The sequence below is a fragment of the Hypanus sabinus genome, chromosome 14, assembly GCF_030144855.1.
Source record: "Hypanus sabinus isolate sHypSab1 chromosome 14, sHypSab1.hap1, whole genome shotgun sequence".
In the NCBI taxonomy this organism is placed as follows: domain Eukaryota; kingdom Metazoa; phylum Chordata; class Chondrichthyes; order Myliobatiformes; family Dasyatidae; genus Hypanus; species Hypanus sabinus.
In genome coordinates, this window is record NC_082719.1 from 42913800 (window position 1) to 42936955 (window position 23156).

The 23156-nt window shown below is 39.1% G+C and overlaps 2 protein-coding genes across 2 annotated transcripts in view; both read left to right on the forward strand.

Moving 5' to 3' along the window:
• pgm2 (phosphoglucomutase 2) overlaps positions 1 to 16928 on the forward strand; it is a 65864-nt gene extending 48936 nt beyond the window's left edge. Inside the window, exons 9-14 of the mRNA XM_059989026.1 lie at positions 1130 to 1310; positions 3672 to 3765; positions 5048 to 5177; positions 9794 to 9983; positions 10424 to 10557; positions 15055 to 16928. Coding sequence (XP_059845009.1) covers positions 1130 to 1310; positions 3672 to 3765; positions 5048 to 5177; positions 9794 to 9983; positions 10424 to 10557; positions 15055 to 15157 — 832 coding nt within the window. The 3' untranslated portion in view covers positions 15158 to 16928. The remainder of the gene's footprint in view (positions 1 to 1129; positions 1311 to 3671; positions 3766 to 5047; positions 5178 to 9793; positions 9984 to 10423; positions 10558 to 15054) is intronic.
• A 2735-nt stretch (positions 16929 to 19663) lies between these two features.
• The window catches only part of tbc1d1 (TBC1 (tre-2/USP6, BUB2, cdc16) domain family, member 1), a 244658-nt gene continuing 241165 nt past the window's right edge, over positions 19664 to 23156 (forward strand). Inside the window, exon 1 of the mRNA XM_059989027.1 lies at positions 19664 to 20369. Coding sequence (XP_059845010.1) covers positions 19974 to 20369 — 396 coding nt within the window. The 5' untranslated portion in view covers positions 19664 to 19973. The remainder of the gene's footprint in view (positions 20370 to 23156) is intronic.

Consider the following 23156-nt stretch of genomic DNA (forward strand, 5'->3'; position numbering starts at 1 on the left):
CAAATCATGTCCTCTTGTTTGAATCTCCCCTACTCTCAATGGAAAAAGCCTATCCACGTCAACTCGATCTATCCCCCTCATTATTTTAAATACCTCTATCAAGTCCCCCTCAACCTTCTATGCCCCAAAGAATAAAGACCTAACTTGTTCAACTTTTCCCTGTAACTTAGGTGCTGAAACCCAGGTAACATTCTCGTAAATCTTCTCTGTACTCTCTCTATTTTGTTGATAACTTTCCTATAATTCGGTGACCGGAATCGTACACAATACTCCAAATTCGCCTTACCAATGCCTTGTACAATTTTAACGTTACATCCCAACTCCTATACTCAATGCTCTGATTTATAAAGGCCAGCATACCAAAAGCTTTCTTCACCACCCTATCCACATGAGATTCCATCTTCAGGGAACTATGCACCATTATTCCTAGATCATTCTGTTCTACTGAATTCTTCAATGCCCTACCATTTACCATGTATGTCCTATTTGGATTATTCCTACCAAAATGTAGCACCTCACACTTATCAGCATTAAACTCCATCTGTCATCGTTCAGCCCACTCTTCTAACTGGCCTAAATCTCTCTGCAAGCTTTGAAAACCTACTTCATTATCCACAACGCCATCTACTTTAGTATCATCTGCATACTTACTAATCCAATTTACCACCCCATCATCCAGATCAGTAACGTATATGACAAACAACATTGGACCCATTACAGATCCCTGAGGCACACCATTAGTGCCCATAACATTTAATACCCTGACTAATCAAGACCTTTCAACCTCTGCTTTAAATATACTTAATGACTTGGTCTTCACAGCCATATGTGACAACGAATTCCAAATTCACTACCCTTTGGCTAAAGAAATTCCTCCTCATCTCTGTTCTAAATGGGCATTGCTCTATTTTGAGGCTGTGCCGTCTAGTCCTAGACTCCCCCACTGCAGGAAATATCTTCCCCACATCTACTGTTTCTAAACCTTTTAATATTTGGTACATTTCAATCAGATCCCCCTTCATTCTTCTAAGCTCCTGCAAATGCAGGCCAAGAACCATCAAACTCTCTATACTTTTAGCTAAAAAAAAGAACCAATGCTGAGAATAAAAATTCTTCTTTTTGCTCTTAGTGGAGGATGGAAAGTGTTTTCAGGGAACGAATTGGGTGCCTTGTTGGGCTGGTGGATTTTTACTTGCTGGAAGAAGCTAAATCCAGAGTCTTCTCGTCTGAAAAATGTGTATATGTTATCAAGTACAGTCTCTTCAAAAATTCTCCAGGCAATTGCACTAAAGGAAGGATTTCATTTTGAGGTAAATGTTTGCTTTTGATAATTATGTCGGTTAAATAATTAAGTTTGTTTGATTTTAATATGAAACAAATCACAAAACTATTAACATGGAGCACTATAATACAGAAATAGGAATACAGAAATGTTACTTGCCACGTCAGCCCATGCCTGGATATTGTCCAGGTCTTGCTGCACTTTGGTATGAACTGCTTCACTATCTGAGGGGTCGCAAATGGTGCAGAACATTGTGCAGTCATCTGCGAACATCCCAACTTCTGACATTATGACATAAGGAAGGTCACTGATGAAGTAGCTTGAAGATGGCTTGTCCTAGGACACTTCTCTGAGGAACTCCTGCTGTGATGTCCTGAGGATGAGATGATTGACCTCCAACCACCACAACCATCTTACTTTGTGTCAGGTATGGTTGCAAATAGTGGTGGGTTTTCTTCCTAATTCCAATTGGCTCTATTTTAGCTAGGGCACCTTAATGCCATACTCGGTCAATGCTGCCTTGATGTCAAGGGCTATCACTCTCACCTCACCTCTGGTATTTAGCTCTTTGGTCCATGTTTGGACCAAGGAGGTGATGAGGTCAGGAGCTGAATAGCCTTGACGGAACCCAGACTGGGCATCCGTAAGCAGGTTATTGCTGAGTAGGTGCTGCATGGTAGCACTGTTGATGACCCCTTCAGTTACTTTGCTGATGATTGTGAGTAGCCTGATAGGGTGGTAATTGGCTGGGTTGGACTTGTCCTGTTTCTTGTGTACAGGACGTACCTGGGCAATTTTCCACATTGCCAGGTAGATGCTGGTGTTGTAGCTGTGCTGGAACAGCTTGGCTATTGGAGCAGCAAGTTCTAGAGCACAAGTTTTCAGGACTATTGCTGGGATTTTGTCTGGGTCTATAGCTTTTTCAGTATCCAGTGCTTTCAGCCATTTCTTGACATCACTTAGAGTGAATTGGATTGGCTGCATACTGACATCTAGGATGCTGGGGACTTCTGGAGAAGGCTGAGCTGGATCACTTCTGACTGAAGATTGTTGCAAATGCCTCAACCTTGTGTCTTGCACAGGTGTGCTGGGCTTCTCTATCATTGAGGATGGGGATATTTGTGTAGCCCCCCTCCTCCAGTGAGTTGTTTGATTGTCCACCACCAGTCACGGCAGGATGTGGAAGGACTACAGGGCTTAGATCTGATCCGTTGGTTGTGGGACCACTTAGCTCTGTCTATTACTTGCTGCTTATGGTGTTTTAGTTAAGATGTTGCAAGGTAATTTACTTTCCAGAAAGCCAGGTATGTTTAAAAATCTATGTTCGAATAGGTCCTAGTGAACTAGATGCTGGTTCATCAGGATTCCTGAATGATGGGATATTGTATTATCATTTTATTATAGTTATTTTGAGAAAAGGTAGTTTTCTCGTTATTTGATCTGGTTTGATTTAAATGTGATTGACTGTGATTTCATGCATCTTTTATTGTATTTTAATTTTTAACACCATATTTCATAAAGGTATTTTACGATTTACCAGTTCTTCAATGTTTTTTAATGTTGAAAGTATTCAATCTCAACAACTTTGACTAGTGGTGACTCTGAGAACTGGCCTTGCCACCTGTTAGCCCATCTAGGAAATATAGCTTGGTATTGTGCTAGGGAATATTTCTTGGATGAGAATGACTTATGACTATCTTTTAAAGAACATGTCTTTAAGGCTCAGTGCTGAGAACTAAAATGGAGTTCTGGTTGCTCTGCAACTTCTGTAAGACTTTTTAGAGCCCGGTAGTTGGCGGAGGGAAACTAAATCTGTGCTTGCTTAATTTTTCAGCATCAGCACCTCAACAACATAATTTTGGTGAAGTATTGCAATGTTTGCATACATATCTGGATGAATCCCTGCCATTATGATAATGGACATGTTACTTGCCTAAAGCTGATGACAGTTGTTTCCTGCCTCGATAATACTTTTTAATGCCATGGAACCCTATCAGTAACTGAGGGGTATGTGGAACGCAGGTTGGGAACCCCTGCTAGAGTAACACTCAAAATATACTGGAAGAACTCAATAGGTCACACAACATCTGTGGAGAGGAATAAACAATCAACATTTCAAGCTGACACCCTTCATCAAGACTTAATCTGGCATTTTTTGTGTGTTACTCTAGATTTCCAGCATCTGCAGAATTCTGTTGTGTTTATAACTGGACAGTACTTTCATTAATTAAGTAATATTAGAACTGATCAAGGTTGCTAATTAGAATGGCTAAGAATCATTTTATCTTCCATTTCAATCCAGCATCCAAAAAATGTTTAAATTGTGGAAATGTGAAAACAAAATTTACTTGCAATGACATTAGTTCAGATGATATTTGATATCTTTTAGGAAACCTTAACTGGCTTTAAGTGGATGGGAAACAAAGCTAAAGAACTGTTAGACAAGGGCAATGAGGTGCTTTTTGCATTTGAAGAAGCAATTGGTGAGTCTGTTACTAATCACCTGTCGTTTATTTGTAACTTTGTGTATCTTAAAAGCGATCCCACACAGCAATTACACATTTAGTTGAGGAAGACAGTGTATTCTATTAACAAAGTGCAATCAGGGTTTATAATGGTGCAGGATACAAGATTTGTTAATGTTTTTTAATAAGTTGTTTATATATAACTGTACATTTAGCCGTCTGCCAAAAGTTGGTCTGTCTTTGTGACATATATTTGTAATGTTCAGGACTTTAACCAAACACCCTCCCCCCATTATTTATATTCCAACAAATGTTCATTTTGAACTCCACTGTATTTGTTAACTACTTTTCATCCTCCCTTTAAAGCTCAGAACCCAATCCTTAGGACTACCATGCACTTGATGACAACCATATATCTATCTGTACTAGTCCCATCTACCAGCACTTGTGTCATAGCTTACTATGCCTAAGTGATCAAGTGTTCATGTAGATATTTAATGTTACAAGAATACCCTCCTCTATCACTGTCCCAGGCTTTGCGATTACCTCTGGGTGAAAACTTTCTATGTCAAGTCTCCCTTAAATGTTTCAGTCTACCTTAGACCTGTTTTAAGGCACCTGTGCCTTGAGGAAAAGTATATAACTTTTTATTCTATTTATGCATCACGTAATTACTATATCTCCATTAGGCTCGCCTTCAGCCTCCTTGACCCCAAGGACTATCTATCCACTGTTCCTTCATAAATAAAGCATTTCATAATAGGCAAGATCCTCGTTAGTTTCCTCACAATCACATCCTTCCTGTAGTATTTTAATATTCTAGATGTGTTCTAACTAGTTTGATGGGTTTTTTTTAACCATACCCTTCCTCTTTATGTATTCTTTCCTATGCCACAACCGATGAAGGCAGGCACCCCATCTATGTATGCTGCCACCTTTAAGGATCTTTGGACTTGTTCACCAAAGTCCCCCTGTTTTTCAGTACTCTCCAGGGCCCTACCACTCATGATGCGTGTGCTGTCCTTATTAGATATGATCCTTCAACCGAACAGGAATCAGATTTATTTTTTATATAAGAGCTGCCCTCTAAAGATTTATTTTTATTCTAGACTCAATTGAGTATTTCCCAATTTTATTTTACTTTCATCATGTTTTTGTTTGTATTCCAAACTCCCCCTTCCCCAGCAATGCTGTACCGAACTCTCACAAACTCTTCGGTCAAGGTCAAGACATGCCTGGAGACAGTATTACTTTAAGTTATGTGAACACTAAATTGTACAAATTTATTTGTTTCATGTAGGTTATATGTCTACTAAATTCGTCCTAGATAAAGATGGTGTTAGTGCTGCAGCCATTGTTGCAGAAATGGCTAGCTTTTTAGCTTGCAAGAACATCACACTGTCCCAGAAACTCAAAGCAATTTATGAAGAGTAAGTAATAATATTGTCATCTTAAAATATTTCCTTTTATTTTTCTTGTCACTCAACTGCAAATTGACTGCTGCTTCATAACTAGGAGACTCTCTATAACTTGGTCGCTCTGAATTTTCTATTATTGAGTTTGGGACTTGCTCAGAGTTACCTCCTTAAATGAATTGACAACAGTGCCATTGAAGTATCAAATGAAATACTGCAGATGCTGGTAATCTGAAGTAAAGGCTAAATATATCAAAAAGCCTCAAACAAGCATTTGCAATTTAAGATAATCAAATATGATTGTCATCATTTTATGCCACACTTCCTTCCGTTGAAAGAAAATGCTTCACTCTCAGTAGTATTCCACTGTTTTTGAATGCTTTGGGTACTTATAATGTGTCGGATTGTAACTTTACCTCATTTGCCTTGTGAATACTAAACACCCAATATTTGAATTGTGAAAGTTTTTGATGAAAGGCCTTAAAATAATTCCATTTTTCTTTTCACAAATGCTGCCTGGTCGCTGGGTGCTTTCAGCATTTTCTGTCTTATTTCTGGTTGCCAGTATCTAAAAATGTATTGCTTTAAGAGTACTCTCTGAACTTACGTCCTTCCATTGAATCCAAAATTAAAAGCAGCATTGGCGCAACCAGGCCAGCATATGGTTAAAGAGCTGCAGCTTGCGATATATCCATTCCCAGTCACGTGCTCCTGAGCACTGACTGTCAAAAAGTGGAAAAAATGTTAACTCAGCTGCTCTAGGGATATCCTGGCACATGTTTCAGTCAGAAAGCAAATCTTTTACTTCCTCCATAAATACAGAAGTGGGTCAGTAATAAAGCATTGCCTTTGTGCTATATTTAGTGTTTTCTTAGCACTTGACAACTACAATATAAAACTAAAAAGAATTTCACTAAGGCCTCACTTTGATTTTCCATTGCAAATTTTGTATATCCACAAAATTGGAATGTTTTGTGCTCTGGTAATTCCTTTCAAGTGTTGATACTGAGCACCTGCTAGAGCTACTGCACCCAATATGCAAAAATTAAGTAACAAATAGCTCCTGTAATTTTAATGATACTGGCTGAAGAAAATCCACAAGTCACGACTTGCTAATCTTCATATATTGCCACTAGATCAAGATTGACTTTTCAAACAACTGGAATGTCTGTCTGGGGCCTTTGACATCTCTCCAATACAGGGCTGAGAAATTTGACAGGAAAAAATATCTCTCAGTCCAGCTTGATACCTTTTAAAATGGTAATTTAAGACTAATAGTACCTGCTTAATTACCATTGATGTCTCATGAAGCTGTCGGGGGTTTCTGCTGATCTAACATTTATTGTATAATTGAGAAGTGCAGTGCAATTCTGCCATCATGCTCTTGGAAGAATGTAACCAGTACCTAAAACATAATGGATACAGCCCAGTCTATCCTAAGGAAAGCCCCCCCACCCCTCCAATCATTGAGCATATCATATTAACACAGAGCACTGCCACAATAAATCAGTATCCATCATTGAAGACCCCCCCACCATCCAGGCCATGTTCTCTTCTTGCTGCAACCATCAGGGAGGATTTACAGGAGCCTTTGGTCCCACACTACCATGTGCAGGAACAGTTATTAACCCTCAACCATCAGGCTCCTGAACCAGTGTGGATAACTTCACTCACCTCAACTCTGAACTGATTCCACAACCTATGAAATACACAAAATGCTGGAGGAACTCAGCAGGCCAGGCAGCATCTATGGAAAAAATGTATAGTCAATGTTTCGTGATGAGACCTTCCAGCAGGACTAGAGAAAAAAAAGATGAGTAGATTCAAAAAGTGGAGGAGAGGAGAGTAATGCAAGGTGATAGGTAAAACTGGGAGGCGGAAGGATGAAGGAAATAGCTGGGAAGTTGATTGGTGAAAGCGATACAGAGCTGGTGAAGGGGGAGTCTGATCAGTGAGGACAGAAGGCCATGGAAGAAAGAAAAGGGGGGAAGGAGCTCCAAAGGGAGGCGATGGGCAGGTAAGGATCTAAGGTGAGAAAGGGAAAATGGGATGGGGAATGGTGAAGGAGAGGGTGGGGGGGGGGGGCCTTTACAGGAAGTTTGAGAAATAGATGTTTGTGTCATCAGGTTGGAGGCTACCCACACGGAATATAAGGTGTTCCTCCAACCTGAGTGTGTCCTCATCGTGACAGTAGAGGAGGCCGTGGATTGATGTATCAGAATGGGAATGGTAAGTGTAATCAAAATGGGTGGCCACTGGGAGATCCTACTTCTTCTGGCAGACAGCGTAGCTGCTCGGCGAAACACTACAACCTATGAACTCTCTTTCAAGGACTCTACAACTCATGTTCTCAGTATTATTTGTTCACAATTTACTTGTTATTATTTGTTGTATTTGCTCAGTTTGTCTTCTGCACATTGGTTGTTTGTCAGTCACTGTAGTTTTTCATTGCTTCTATTGTATTTCTTTGTTTTGTTATGAACAACCACAAGAAAATGAATCTCAGGGTAGTATATGGTGATATATATGTACTTTAACAATAAATTTACTTTGATATTTGAAATGGAAATTGTTTGATTATCCAAATGAACTTTTCAACATGAAAGGAGTGTAGGTGTGCAGACAGTGATGGAGAAGAGTCCTTGAAAGCTCATAGTAAATTTTGGATGAACATTGCTAGATTATTCTCACTCTGGATTTTCAAGTGTTAAAAATATTACCTTGTGATTTGGGGAAAAATATTTCAATTCGTCATTAAATTTGGCCATGATTGTGGCGGCTTATGCACATATTTGGGAGGTCATCATATGTTGCTCCCTAAAATAAACAACTTTTAGGGATTCCCAGGCACTCAGAATGTCTCAGAATCCAATCTAGTATCACTGGCATATGTCGTGAAATTTGTTGTTTTGTGGCTATTGCAATGCATAATAAAAACCATAAATTACAAAAAATATATATTCAAAATTAATTTAAATAAGTGGTGCAAACAGAGAGGAGAAAAGTACTGAGACAGTATCCATAAGTCCATTGTCCATTGAGAAATCTGATGCTGGAGGAGAAGAAACAGTTCCTGAAACATTGAGTGTTTGGCTTCAGATTCCTGTACCACCACCTTGAAAGTAGCAATGAGAACAGGGCATGTCCTGGGTGATGGGGGCCTTTATTAATGGATGCCATTCTTTTGTGGCATTGCCTTTTGAAAGTGTCCCAGATGCTGAGGAGGCTAGTACCGATGATGGAGGGGCTGAGTTCACAACTTTCTGATCCTGTACAGTGGCCCCTCCATACCAGGCGGTGATGCAACCAGTTAGAATGTTCTGCATCGTACACCTCTGGAAATTTGCGAGCGTCTTTGGTGACGTACTGAGTCTCCTCAAACACCAATGAAATATTGCCACTCTCTTGCCTTCTTTGCAATTGCATCCTTAGAGGTGTTGACACACCGGAACTTGAAACTGCTTACCCTTTCCACTTCTGATCTCTCAATGAGGACTGCTGTTTGTTCCCTCAACTTCCCCCTTCTTGAAGTCAGTAGTCAATTCCTTGGTCGGTCTTGTATTGAGCTGCAAGATTGTTGCTGCTACACCACTCAACCAGCTGATCTATCTCACTCCTGTATGCTACCTCATCACCATCTGACGTTCTGCCAACAATAGTTGTCCCGTCAGCAAACTTATTGATGGTGTTTGAACTCAGCCTAGCCAGAAAATTGTGGGTATAGAGATGGTGGAACAGTAGGCTAAGTATACATCCTTGAGGTGCACCAGTATTGGTTGTTAGCCAAGAGGAGATGTTATAAATGATCTGCACAGACTGTGGTCTCCTGCTGAGGAAGTCAAGGATCCAGCAGCAGAAGGAGACACAGAGACCAAGGTTTAGGAGATTGTTGATGACAACTGAGGGTGTGATTGTATTGAATACTGAGCTGTAGTCAATAAACAGCAGCCTGATGTAGGTATTACTGTTGTCCGGGTGATCTAAGGCCCTTGTAGTATAATGTTCTGAGATTATAGGAAAGCATATGCAGTTTTTTAATGATAAATATATTATCCTTATGCAAGACAAAATACTGCACTGTTCAAAATGGTGATAGTATTTTTTTTATGGTGTCCATATTGATAAAGTATCTGCAGGGGTGGGATTTGAAGCAGTGTCTCTGGTATGGTGGTCTGTCTAACTAATTGGTAGAAAGAAGGAAATAATTTTTTTGGGTTATCAAATGGAGTGTATTGCAATAGGCAGACCTTACAGGATATATTTACTTTTAGTAAAATGCAGATTCAGAAAATTCCATAAATGCACATATCCTGTGCAGATTTGGTGTTTTAGACAGTGTCTGTGGTTGAAAATGAAAATTACTCGGGGTATACAATGGTAACATGTTGAGCTGTTAGTGGTGAGGATATTTGCAGTTGCATGGTGCCAAGTGACAAAATGGTACGAATATTTAAGAAACCTGAATATTGCTGCTACAGAAACAAAGTACAATCCCAGTGAAACACAAATATGGAATTTAAAGATTATGCGCTGCCAAAATCCAAGTTATTGAGGGAATAATCTTGCAAAAATATAAACCATGTCTATGTGAAAGGATATTTTCAATTTTTGTTTTACTTTAATTTATTTAGGTATGGTTATCATATTTCAAAAGCTTCATACTTCATATGCCATGAACCTAAGAGTATTCAAAGGATGTTTGAAAATTTACGAAATTTTAATGGAAGTAATGAGTACCCCAAGTCCTGTGGGAAGTTTGAAATTTCAGACATTCGAGATTTAACCACCGGCTATGACAGCAGCCAGCCAGACAAAAAGGCTGTAAGTAAAACGATTTAAATTTATCTCCAGTTGTTTTCAGTTGCTCAGGAGAAACGTCTATTTTATAAAATGTTTACATCAGTTTTAAATTTCATGTGATTACCACAAATAGCTAATGAATTTTAATTAGCAAAACTTGTACATGTTTTAAAATTAGCACCAGCTTTGTAGATTTGAGCCAATTGTAATGGCAATTTGATTACCAGAGGTGTTAATGGTTTATGAAAAGTAAGTGGCTTTCAAACTCCAAAATAATACAGAAATTAATACATATCCATAGAAATAATATTTAAGCAGATAATGAGAAAGTTGGAGAGAGTTTTCACATGGCCCATCTTAAACATGTATATTTTAAGAATGAAAAATAGAAAACCCTATGCTCTGTAGTTTCTAATACCTAAATTAAAAAGTAACCCACTTCTCTATTCTCTATATTTTAGGTGCTACCAACCAGTAAAAGCAGCCAAATGATCACCTTCACATTTAAGAATGGATGTGTAGCTACCCTGAGGACTAGTGGGACAGAACCTAAAGTTAAATATTATTCAGAGTTGTGTGCACCACCTGGAAATTGGTAATGTTTTATTATTTAGAGGTTCTTTACAAGTGACTGCATTGCCAGAAGCGCATGCATATGTTGGAAACTTGTAGAGAAAAACTGAAAATATACAGCAGATCTGACAGTTTGCACCTGAAACATTAATTAATCTTGTTATATCTTGACTTTCAAGTCAAGTCAAGTTTATTGTCATTTCGACCATAAACTGCTGGTACAGTACACAGTGAAAACAAAACAACGTTCCTCCAGGACCCTGGTGCTACTTGAAACAACACAAAACTACACTAGACTATGTGAGACAGCACAAGGCTACACTAGACTACGTAAAACAACATTAAAACTGTAATAGACTACAAACCTGCACAGGTCTACATAAAGTGCACAAAACAGTGCAGGCAGTACAATAATTAATGAACAAGACAATAGACACAGTAGAGGTCAAATACAATATAATAAATGATGTAGATGTCAGTCTAGACTCTGGGTATTGAGGAGTCTGATGGCTTGGGGGAAGAAACTGTTGCACAGTCTGGTCGTGAGAAACCAAATGCTTCGGTACATTTTGCCAGATGGCAGGAGGGAAAAGAGTTTGTGTGAGGGGTGCGTGGGGTCCTTCACAAGACTGTTAGCTTTGCGGGTACAGAGTGTGGTGTAAATGTAATGACTTGAAGAGAGACCCTGATGATCTTCTCAGCTGACCTCACTATCCGCTGCAGGGTCTTGCGATCCAAGATGGTGCAATTCCTGAACCAAGCAGTAATGCAGCTGCTCAGGATACTCTCGATACATCCTCTGTAGAATGTGGTGAGGATGGGGGGGGGGGGGGGGGGGTTGGAAAATGGACTTTTCTCATCCTTTGCAGACTTTAATCTTTTTCTGCTTTTTTCCATCTTTATGCAGCATTGTTAATGAATTTGCTGTCTCCCCCTGACAAAGCGTACATTTATTTTCATATTTGCTAACTTTTAAGATGTCTGAAATGCAGTACATGATATTGGTACATCAACACTCTCACAAGGGCCTATAAACTATGCAGAATATAATTCTGTAAATATTCAGAGTGATTGGTGTTTATGAGAGATTTCTTCACAAATTGTTCGACTAAAATTTAGGAATAACTATCCCAAGGGAACTAAATATGTAAATGTTTATGCAATGATGTGGTACTTTTCCCTTCAAACAACACACACTAAATGCTGGAGGAACTCAGCAGGCCAGGCAGTATCTTTGGAAAAGAGTACAGTTGGTATTTTGAGCGAAGACCCTTCATCAGGGTCTTTTCCCTTTCCTCTTTTCTACCATCTTTAAGCCTGTTGAATCAGATGTTTTACTGACTAATACATGTGATGTAATCATTACTTGGGATAGTTATAAAGGTTCCCAAAAAAATCTTTCAATTTCTAAATCAGTTTTGCTGCTGATCTTGAGTCTAATTAGTGGAGGAAAATAGAACTGCCTACCAGTTATTCTTATGAACGTGAGTAAAGCATCTTGTTGGAATGACATGGCATTCTGCAGAAATTACTTGGGAACAAACAACTCTTAAGAGAAATACTTAATCCTTTTCCATGGCCCCAGCATGGAATGTTTGTAATGGTTTGGGGTTTAAAGCCGAATGTTTATGGCAGTCTATAAGCCTTGTTCAATGTTATTGAACTCTGGAAAGAAGATGTGCATTTGTAATCACAAACTAAATCAGGTAGCACATTTGAGAATACTTACCACATAATGTAGAAAATGAGATTGTTAATTTGAGTACAGCAAGCTCTCTCAACCAGTAATGCATTGCTAACCAGATAATCTATTAGGGCTTTTGTGTTAGTTGAGAGTAGATCTTGACCAAAACACTAGGTGTAAGTAACCTGTTATTAAAAGATAATGCAGCAGGTATGATGCCCATCTGATATTTGACACCTCATTAGAACACTGACATCTCTGGCAATGCAGCATCACCAAATACAGCGCATCTCGGAAGTAGCACTTACAATCAAAATCATCTGATTTACAATCGAGAATCCTTCCCACTGAGACATGGTTGAGCACTCGTCAGGTTGCACCTACTAAGACATCGGAGAACAAGTACCACCACTGCAGAGTTTTTAAGTTGTATATTAACCAGGACTGTGTATCATTCTGTAATTCAGTCCTCTTGTGCAGATGTTCTGTTGTGCTGAACCTTGGGTTTGAAATCGAGAGAGCTATTTGGAAATTCAAATATTTTTCTGTTTTAGGATTGGCTAAAATGGATAGCCAATAATAACACCACAATTGGGTGTTGATTTAAAATATATATATATATATGTATTTCTACTTTGTAAAGAGTTTCAAGAAGATTTGACACCACATTGAAATATTGATTCATTTATTTTTTTGTTAATGGAAGCAGTATCATAGTAATGGCAGTAAAAGCTGTACATCAAAAAAGAAACATAGCTCAATTTGAGCTTGTGGATTTCTTATTTCCTCATTTTGGTAGATGACATCACTGGCAAAGAATGTTTCGTTGATTTGTTCTGAGCAACTTGCCTTTGGCTGCTTATCAATGCCAGCCATTTGTCTTGATTTGTATTAAATAAATGACTTTAACTGGGCATAACAAAATGTAAAAAATCTGATCATGGAGAATATAATCATGATAAAATATCTGCGCTTTGCAGTTTCTAATGTGAGTTCTAATGCCTTCTGAGCAGGAACAGAACATCTTGAGTAGAAAGGGAACAACGAGATCTTGTGGTCAATGTGGAAATTAATGACACTGAGAGGAAAAGGTTGAAGGATCTACTGTCACTGTTTCAGAAAGAAGGAAGTTGAGCACTAACTCTGAGGGTGGCGAACACTGGAATAATAGTAAAAGCATTTTAATATTCAGCTGTAGAATTATTGCAGGAGGAGGAACCTCAAATTCCTGAGTCAGACAACAACTCCTATCCTTGTGGAATTTAACTGGAATTATGGATTTAAATTAATGTAGCAGGAGATCAAGAGCCAGATTGTTACCTAAGAGAGCCAATAACAGGTCATGTTGTGACCTGTGTGCGTGCGAGATTTGTAACATTGTACTTCTAATTCTGAAAATGTGACCACTTTGCAGTTGTGTGTTTAACTTTTTAAAACAAAAATAAGTCTGCTCCCCACCTAAACTCAATATTCCTTTCTTTGTATCAACTATTCACATTGTCAGCCCTTATTCCTAAGTATATTAGGGACTAAATTATCAGAATTCTTTAAGTTTTGAAAGAATGCATTTATGCTTTTATCATTATCTTTTGTTCTGTTACTGCTTTAACAAATACTTTGCTTGTTTGAGGTAAAATGTTTCCTTTTGAAATTTATACTTTTCATTATAAAGCTAATCTTTAATCATGATTAATTTTTTTCATTTCTGGGCCACCTTCCATTAGAACATAGAAGAGTACAACATAGGAACAGACCCTTCAGCTTGCAGTGCCTGTGCTGAATATGTTCTCAACCTCCCTGCCTGAACGTGATCCATGTCCATTCATTTCCTGCATATTCATGACACAATCTCAAAGCCTCTTTAATATTTCCGTCACATCTACTTTCATCACTACTCCTGGCAGTCCATTCCAGGAGCTTTCCCAAGGGATCTCATTATTTTTCCTATAATTGGTGCTAAATTGTCTACATTCACCTGGACAAGTTCAGTTTTGGGCAAAGTCCGTGATGGCACATTCAGTCAAATGCTACCTTGATAACAAGCATTCAATCTTGCCTCATCTCTGGAATTTAGAATTTTTTAGTCTATCTTTGGACCAAGGCCATGATGAATTCTGCAATCAAATTGTTCTGGTGTAACCCACACAGGGTTATAACCCACACTGTGCAATAATTGGTAATTAAGTGCCCTCTTTTTGTTCTGTTGGTGATACCTTCACCACTTTGCTGATATAGACTGCAGTACAACTCCATTAATCTGACACATTCGGTCGGGACTTTTGTGAGAGACCAGCAGATTTTCCAAAATGGTAAATGTTATTCATGCTTTCTTTTTTTAAAAAAAAACACAATAACACAGAACAATAAATCTTCCAGTGAATCCAATGAGAACTGTTGCACAGTCTTGAGCTACTGGATCTGTTCCAAGACTAGTCCATTTAGTATGATCGCAATGCAACAAATGTGGTGGAGCATGATCCTACTGTGAATATTGACTCAATAAGGAATAAGGGTTGTTTATCTGTATGAATGGAGAGTTGTACTTGTCACAGGTAGATTGAGAGGCAAAATTGTAGGTTTATCCCTCTATTGGAATGAGTGGAATAAGTAAATTTTATGGGGAGGTTGGTCCAAGTATCTGATAAATAAGTGATGTGGGATATGATGGAGTTAGAGTAAGAAAAATGGGAATGTAGCATAATCACAGGTATAGAATGGGTGGATCTACTTTGTACAATGCAGTCTATTCTCAACTGGTAATTAAAAGTAACTGTTTATTTAAATTGAAGCTGTCCATTTATAGAACATGTTCTTATACTCATATTTTTCCCCTAGTGACCCAGAGAAGTTGAAGGAGGAGCTCAATGACTTGGTCAATGCATTGGTGGAACATTTCTTCCAGCCAGAGAAAAACGGCTTCACACCTCAGTCCAACTGAAATTATCTCAAAAATACTCTTGTCACTGTCAGTCTTAACAGCAGACTATGTTAACTGTATTTGCTGTGCTTTATGTTCGTGGTTTACTATTTTAAAATGTGCTCTGTTGCTCACATCCTGGGGAGAATGAATACCTCCCTTTTATACAATGGTGAAGTGTAGGGGTCGATCTCCCTTCACAGCTGGATGTTTCATAGGTTTCTCTCCTTAAAATGGTAAGAAATTTGGTTTAATATACTCCTTTGTCTACGTTCAAGGCCCTATAATGAATATTTAGTCATGGTTTCAAATCAACAAGGACTGCAAAATTTAATAAGGACTAGCTTTTCAGTTGCTCAGAGCTTATGCAGCTCTCAACCTGGGGGGTTAGATAAGGGGGGGGGGGGAGGCAAAAAGCTACCACATAGTGGTATAATCAAATCTCAGATGTGAACAGCTTCCTGAATAGAGCATTTTTTTTGTTTCAAACTTTTGAGCTTGACTAACTTTTTCATATCCTAACTTTTGAGATTTTAATTTTTACATTACATTTTCACTAATAATTCAGTGTATTGTTGATTTCAGGCAAATATGAGAATTGATGTCACCAAACTTTATAGTAACTTCTTTTTGCCCCTTTAATGCATTTTAGTAATGTGAGAATACCTACCCAAAGCTTAATGCATTTTGTTATTCTGTGTTCTATGGATTAACGTGATTTGTATTTTGTAGGAATATACAATAGAAAGATCTTAACATTTTGGAAACACTATGACAAGCCTTACAGTATTTGCAGAGAAACTGGGAACATTTATTCTGTTACTGAAGACATTTCCATTGATGGGTTATCTGTCAATTGTGTGTATATGGTCTGTTTAGATAAAAGCAGCAGCATTTGCTGTAAATTATTTTGTAAAGATTGACAACGGCAAGTGATTTTGGTTCATCAGACTTTGGAAACTGGGAAAACAATTTAGCAACTATAAGCTTTCAACAAAAACTTTTGGAATGTCAAGCAATTAAATGGTTTAAATGTTATAATATAATTTAGGTTGAAATGTTCGTTACTATTGTGATTTGTAAAGTTATTTACTGTAAGGTTTTAAGGCACTAATTAAATAGATTTAAGTGCAGTATGTATTCACTGCAGCTTAATCTAGAGGATTAATACACAATGTTCAAAATGCAACCAGGAACTTTGTTGTTTAAAATTCAAAATGCTTAATTGTATATGGTATTTCTGAAAAATATTCTTTGCCTGAATTACTGAAACACCATTTGCCTTAAAGTGGCCCTTTTGTCACCTTCCAGTTGAGTTTCACTCCTTACTATGCTGATTATTAAGACAGGAACTGTCAGAACAATTCACACTGGGTGCTTTCACTTATAAGTTGCTGCTTCAGCTCTACACTTAAACAGAAGTTGTGGCAGAATGAGTAACAAAATAAAAAAATTCTTATTACCCAACTATAGAATTTATTTTGCATATTAATATTTTGTTTTACAGATGTACTCTTTATTACCTGCAATTTTTAACATTACTTAACTAACAAGTTGTCCTGTTAATTTCATTACATGTGATAATTAACAAGTTTTTAAAAGGGCAAAGTTGACATAATTAACATCCAGGTATATGTGGGATTATACACTAAGCAGCTCAGATGCACTGCTATCTTTTGCTTTGATTATAGCATATAACACATACAGTATGTTACAATTCTAAAGATGCTGGATATTGCAGATTGTTCTTCCAAAATGTCATATTTGCAGTATTAAAAAATGCAAATGTTGAGTTAAATTCTTTATTTTTGTTATGAACTTAAAATCTATTGATCTACTGTTGTTGAAAATAACTTGTTATAAAGGTTGCGCAGGGGGTGGATTTTTGCAATATCCTGTTATGGAGTGCAGAGGGGAGTGCTATTCTGACATGCATAGTGTGACTCTGTGATAAGCATTGAATCTCAAAATATTTTGGCTTCGCTTACGTCCACAAAGAGGGGCCAATAGGATGTATAGCTTCAGACAGCAGAGCTACTTTAGGGCAGATTCAGGCTAGATTATGAGATCCCATTTCAGATGGGAACGATGGGCATGGATATTTATTGCCCCACAATTAAAGAGGGAAGTATCAGCCATAATAATTGATTCACTGCTAGATTCTCAGTGAAGGCTCGGGAAGGAATGGGCCCTTTAGCTAATGCTGAAGTAGACTGCAATACAGGTCAGTTCTTGATTTTGCATAGATGTCAGTCAGGCGATGTCCATCAATGTGGTCTCTGTTGGAATAGCTAAATGCAGATTATGTGATCTCTTTGTGAATAGTAGTTTCATTCCTGAGGGTAACCCAAAGTGTCAGTCACATTAATTCCCCATCCCAGTCCCACATAGAGCCTCATTATTCTTTTTGTTTTGTGAATTTCTGTAATGAATATTGACTCTTAGCGATTTATTCTGTGTGTGTCAGGTTGGGAGGGAGAGAAGAGCCTTGTCAGTTGCACTGGAGATGAAAGTTCAGAGCAAATGAGAGCTGATGAGTGTTTGAAGCAAAGTAAGCACTGTGTGGCAGATGGGGTGAGTCAGTGCCTGTGTTAGGAAGTCCGCAGTTCTCCAAAGCACTATTAATTGAATCTTGGTTCATTAAATTGGGCATGGTGAGATTACTTGGGGTGACAGACTTTTTTCCAATGTTACAGTGGTACAAGCCAGTGTCTTAATGGAAATGGTGTTCCTAGCTGTAAAAGAGTTTTTAAAATAACTATTGCAAAAAGGGAAATATAATTGGTCGTGAATATTGGAGAGAAGAGTTCCCAAGATCTTTGCTTTTGTAGGAAGTGCTTGCCATAGATACATAAGTTACTCCTGCAGACTGTAGAGATATATCTTATGTCAACACCTGCATGGTGATCTGTCAAGCTAAAGAATTCTGCATCCCTTCATTTTACTGAAGCTCAGTTTGTGGGTGCAATCAGGAGTTTTGTTGGAGTAGATATATTGTGGATCACTTTGTCCAACACCTTTGTTTCATTTGTCATAAGTGTGAGGATCTCCTGGTGGCTAACCATTTCAATTCCGCTTCACATTCCCACATAATTCCTCCTCATCTCTGTTCTAAATGGACATCTCTATTCTGAAGCTGTACCCTCTGGTCCTCAACTTACCGACTATATGAAACATCCTTACCACATCCACGATCTAAGCCTTTCCATGTTCAAAAGGTTTCAATGAGATCCCTCTTCTCTCTCTTGCCCCCCCCCATTCTTCTAAAGACCCAGAGCCATCCAATGCTTCCCATATGTTCGCCCTTCCTGAGATCATTCTTCTGCACCTCCCTTGGATGCTCCCCAATGGCAGCACTTCTTTTCTTAAATAAGGGACCCAAAGCTGCTCCCAATACTCCAAGTGCAGTCTAACCAATGCTTTATAAATCCACAAGATTGCATCCTTGCTCTTGTATTCTAGTCCTCTCAAGATAAATGCTAACATTGCACTAGATCTGCTAGTTAACCTTTAAAGAATCCTGCTTGAGGGCTGCCAAGTCCCTTTGGAACTGAATTCTGAATTTTCTCCCCATTTAGAAAATGGTCCATGTCTTTATTTCTTCTAACAAAGTGCATGACAATACACTTCCCTACACAGTATCCCATCTGTCACTTTTTTGCCTATTCTCCCAATCTAAGCATTTACGCTGACTCCCTGCTTCTTCAACCCTACCTGCCGTTCCTGTATTGTCCACAAAGTCATTGATATGGTCATCAAAATCATTAACATACAACCTAAAATGAAGTTGTCCCAACATCGTCCCCTGCAGAACACCACTAGTCAACAAGAAAAAAAACCTTATTTTTACTCTTTGCCTCTTGCCAGTCAGTCAATCTTCTATCCATGCTAATATTCCTGTAATAGCATGGGCGCTTACTTTAAGCAGCCTCGAGTGCAAAAGCCTTCTGAAAATCCAAGTATATAACATCCACTGACTTTCCTTTCTCTATCTTGCTTGTTCTTTTCTCAAAGAATTCCAACAGATTCGTCGGGCGAGATTTCCCTTGAGGAAATTGTGCTGACTTTGAAAGCGTATGCCTCGAAGTACCCTGAAACCTCATCCATAAAACAGACTCCAACATTTTCTCAAACACAGAAGTCAGGCAGGCAAACTGGTCTGCAATTCTACCTCCCTCCCTTCTTAAAGCATGGAGTGACATTTACAACTTCCAGTCCTCTGGAACCATCCCAGGATCTAGCAATACTTAAAAGATCATTATCAATACCTCCACAACCTTTTCACCTACTTTTTTCAGAATTCTGGGGTGCAGTCCACTTGGCCCAGAAAACCTATTAGCTCCTCAGGCACCTTCTGACTATTGAAACTACTTTCAGACATATGTTATATAATCTGATATACAGTAAAGGAATAAAATGCTGGAAACACCCAACAAGCCAGGCATTGGTGGAAGAAGAAACAAGAGTTAACGGTCTCCTCGTTACGTGTGTTTCTCTTTCCACAGATGCTTCCTGGGCAGCTTAGTGTCGCTAGCTTCTGTCTTATACAGAAGAAAAAAATTATTGATGGGTTATAGCAGCTAAGCCACTAAAGAACATACAACTCCACGCGTAAACCTATTTGGTGACGCTTCCGCGGCAGTTTGCCTTGGTCCATTTGCAAGGTGAGCTGCACCACGATGTGGGCGGATGTCGAGCGGAGGCTCGTTTGGATCCTCCGGTTGCCTCTGCAGTCTCAGTGAGATCGGGCTGGCTGCAGAGCCCCATGCAGTGCCCGTGCTGCGCCGGAGTTTTGCTGGCGTCCCGCTGAGCTGGCAGCGCCGCTGCAGAAAGAGGAATGAACAGGGAGAGAACGCCGCGCGGTCAGAGACTTGGCGACCCGGCGACCGGGGCCGCCGGCAAGGGGCGGCGTTTTAGCCTGCAGCTGGTGGGCTCAGTAAGCGTGCACAAGCTCACTACCGTGCCGGTACTGCCCTGGGTATTGGCCGAGGTACGGCGAAGCAGTGCCCGTGGCTCCGGCAGTCGCAGGGTAAGCTTGCAGGTGTGTCCCGGCTGGGTGCGCTGCGTGGAGCACGGTTCGGCCAAGACCGTGTTCCAGCACCGGGTGCAGCAAGTCCGCAGGCTGCTGCAGTACCGCACCGAGCCCAGTTACTTCGCTTACCTGAGCCTGAGCAGCAACAAGACCGCGGACCGCAGCGTTTGCTTTGTCTTCAGGGCATCTGATCACACACTGGTAAGCTTTTTGCTCCGTTTTATTGCCTACTTCCGATGCGGAAACATATACATACATCTTGCAATGTAATATAAACACTAACTTCTAATTGTGTGTCAACCCTGTAATTTTATTTTAGTAGTAGAAGCTCCGCGTTTTTTTTAAAAAGCAAAATTTCAGCAACTTTATGTTTTTAGTTAGCTTGATGAAGTCTGTTTTATCATGTTGTGGTTCCCGTTAACGCAGACATCCGACTGTGATGTTTCCATTGAAGGTCATGTAATATTGCAGAGGGACTAAACACTTCAATGTTTGGAGTTGTTCTACTTTGTTTTTTGGTGGTGGAGAGATGCTTTGAGTGGCCGAGGTTGTCGACAATATTCCATTTCTCTAAAATTCACCTACAAGCACTGGTGTTTGTGGCCGTTATAGATAAAAACTGCATTGCAGGAAGTGCTTTTCTGTCGTGCCTTTACTTTCAAATTGGTTAAAGTTGCACAAAGTTAATAAAAATCAGAGAGAACGCGATTTTCTTAACTTGTCAAGTACAGGCGGTATGGATTTCAGTGCGCGAAGTATAATACAGTGAACTTGTTTGTTTTTTTTGTTAGAAAGATGATTTGTTAGACATTGAAGATGGATCAGCGTAGTAATCTTCTGAAACGTTTGCACGTTTGTTCTGACACTGTTGCACATTCCAAAAGAAATCTGAGGGACAAAAATTCTGTCGTATATCTGTTTAACTGAGTGACGAAATTAATGGTTAGTTATCGGTTACTTTGTGTTTGTAGCTGCACGGAGGGAAGGTGCCGAGGGGCTTTTGAGGATTAGAGCTGCGATGAACTATGGCGCGAAATGCTGTTAACTTAGTGGATCGGATTTCATTGTATACTATCCGTATACTTTTAAAAAAATCTTGCGAATAAACCTGCTGCTAGATTGTTCAACGTTCGTCTAGTGCCTCATGGTTGTTATAACTAGGTCAGCAGATCATTAAAGAGAAGTTCCATCAGCCTATTCTAGTTCACAGTTCAGAAACAAAACAATCCTATTGTGTCCCGTCGTTGCTTGAATAATTCTAGACTTTCTGATTGGCTATTGTAAATGGGCATCCAAGCCATATCCTGTGTGAAACATTTTCTGAAAGCAGATCTGATTTTGCCTTGAACTGATTAGAAAGTCATAGTGCCTTACAGCACAGAATTAAACCCTTCAACACACCCTGACTGTGCAGGCCATGAAGCACTTTTCCATACTAATCCCAGCACCTGGATCTGAGCCCTCTGTGCTATAACACCTCATTCATATTTGCCCGCCCCTTTATTACCATTTTTATCTGATTTATTTTTGATAATTCTTTTTTCTTTTCATTTCACTATCTCTCCATATTGTCACTTCCCAATTGTGTTTTGTTTTCAATGAGCAAACCTTAAATGGAGAAGTTGTCATCTGTCCATCAGCACTGAAGGGATGCAAGAGTGCGGTTGCCAGCCACTGAAAATGTTACTGTAAGTGAAGTAATTTGAATAGTTTCACCCTAAGGCCAATTAGCAGACAGAGATATTTGAGGATCTTTGGTAGGTGTTTGATTAAAATCAGTTCTTCAGCTAGGGGGGGAGGTGTTCTTGTGTAAAAGAAAGCAGCAAGAAATACCTAACTTTCTATTTTTAAACCTTTGCACAAAGTATGGTCTGTTAAGTGTGATGTTTGAACAGTGATGTCTGAAATGTAACAGATGTGAGATAGAGACAGGACATATATAGACCGGCGGTATGATGCAAGGGGAGTATTTAGAAGTACTAAGGAAGGGTGGAATGCATGCTTTAGTGAATGCCATGAATAGTGATGGAGGGGGAAGCTATAGAAGATGGCCAGTGGGTAAATAACAGGATAAGACAGAGATGTCTGAGTCCTATTCATTTTGGCAGGGTTAGACAGTGTTTTGGATTATACAGGTTTATGAGTTTCCAAGAAATTTTGCAAACATTGACTTTCTGTACTCTGGTTCCTGGATAAACATCTTTCTTTCTCTCTCTACTGTTACTGCTGGGAGCATTTTTTTTAATCTCATCAAAGTAAATGTGAACTATAGGTGTTTCTATCTGTCTGAGTTATACATTTTTAAGTATTTAACCATTTAAAAATGGGATGGTAGCTCAGTGCTTTACAGTGCCAGCTGGGAGATCAGGGTTCAATTCCCAATGGTGTCTGTCAGGAATTTGTATGCTCTCCCTGTAACCGCGTGGGTTACCTCTGGTGGCTCCTGTTCCTTCCAACATTCCAAAGATGTACGGATTAGGATTAGTAAATTGTGGGCATACTATATCGGCGCCAGAAGCATGGTGAAACTTGTGGGCTGCCTCCAGCGTTATCCTCATTGCAAATGGTAACTTTTCACTGTATGTTTCAATGTTTCCATGTATATGTATCAAATAAAACTAATCTTTAACCTTTACCTTTTTTATAAATTAATTTGAGACCACGATGAGGGTTAGGAGTTGTTGGACCTTCTTACTACTATTTTACAGAAACAATATGTATACAGAAAGGATGAGGTTTTGGGGTATTGGAGGCACATGATAAAACTGGCCAATGTCAGTCAGCATGATTTTCATAAAGGGAAATCTTTCCTGGCAAATCTGTTGGAATTATTTGAGAAAATAACAGACAGATAGACAAATGAGAGTCAGTGGATGTCATTTACTTTGGAGTTTCAGAAGGTGCCACACATGACAAGTCAAGAGCCCATGAGATTACAGGAAGTTTAATAACATGGATAGAAGACTGGCTGACTGGCAGGAGGCAAAA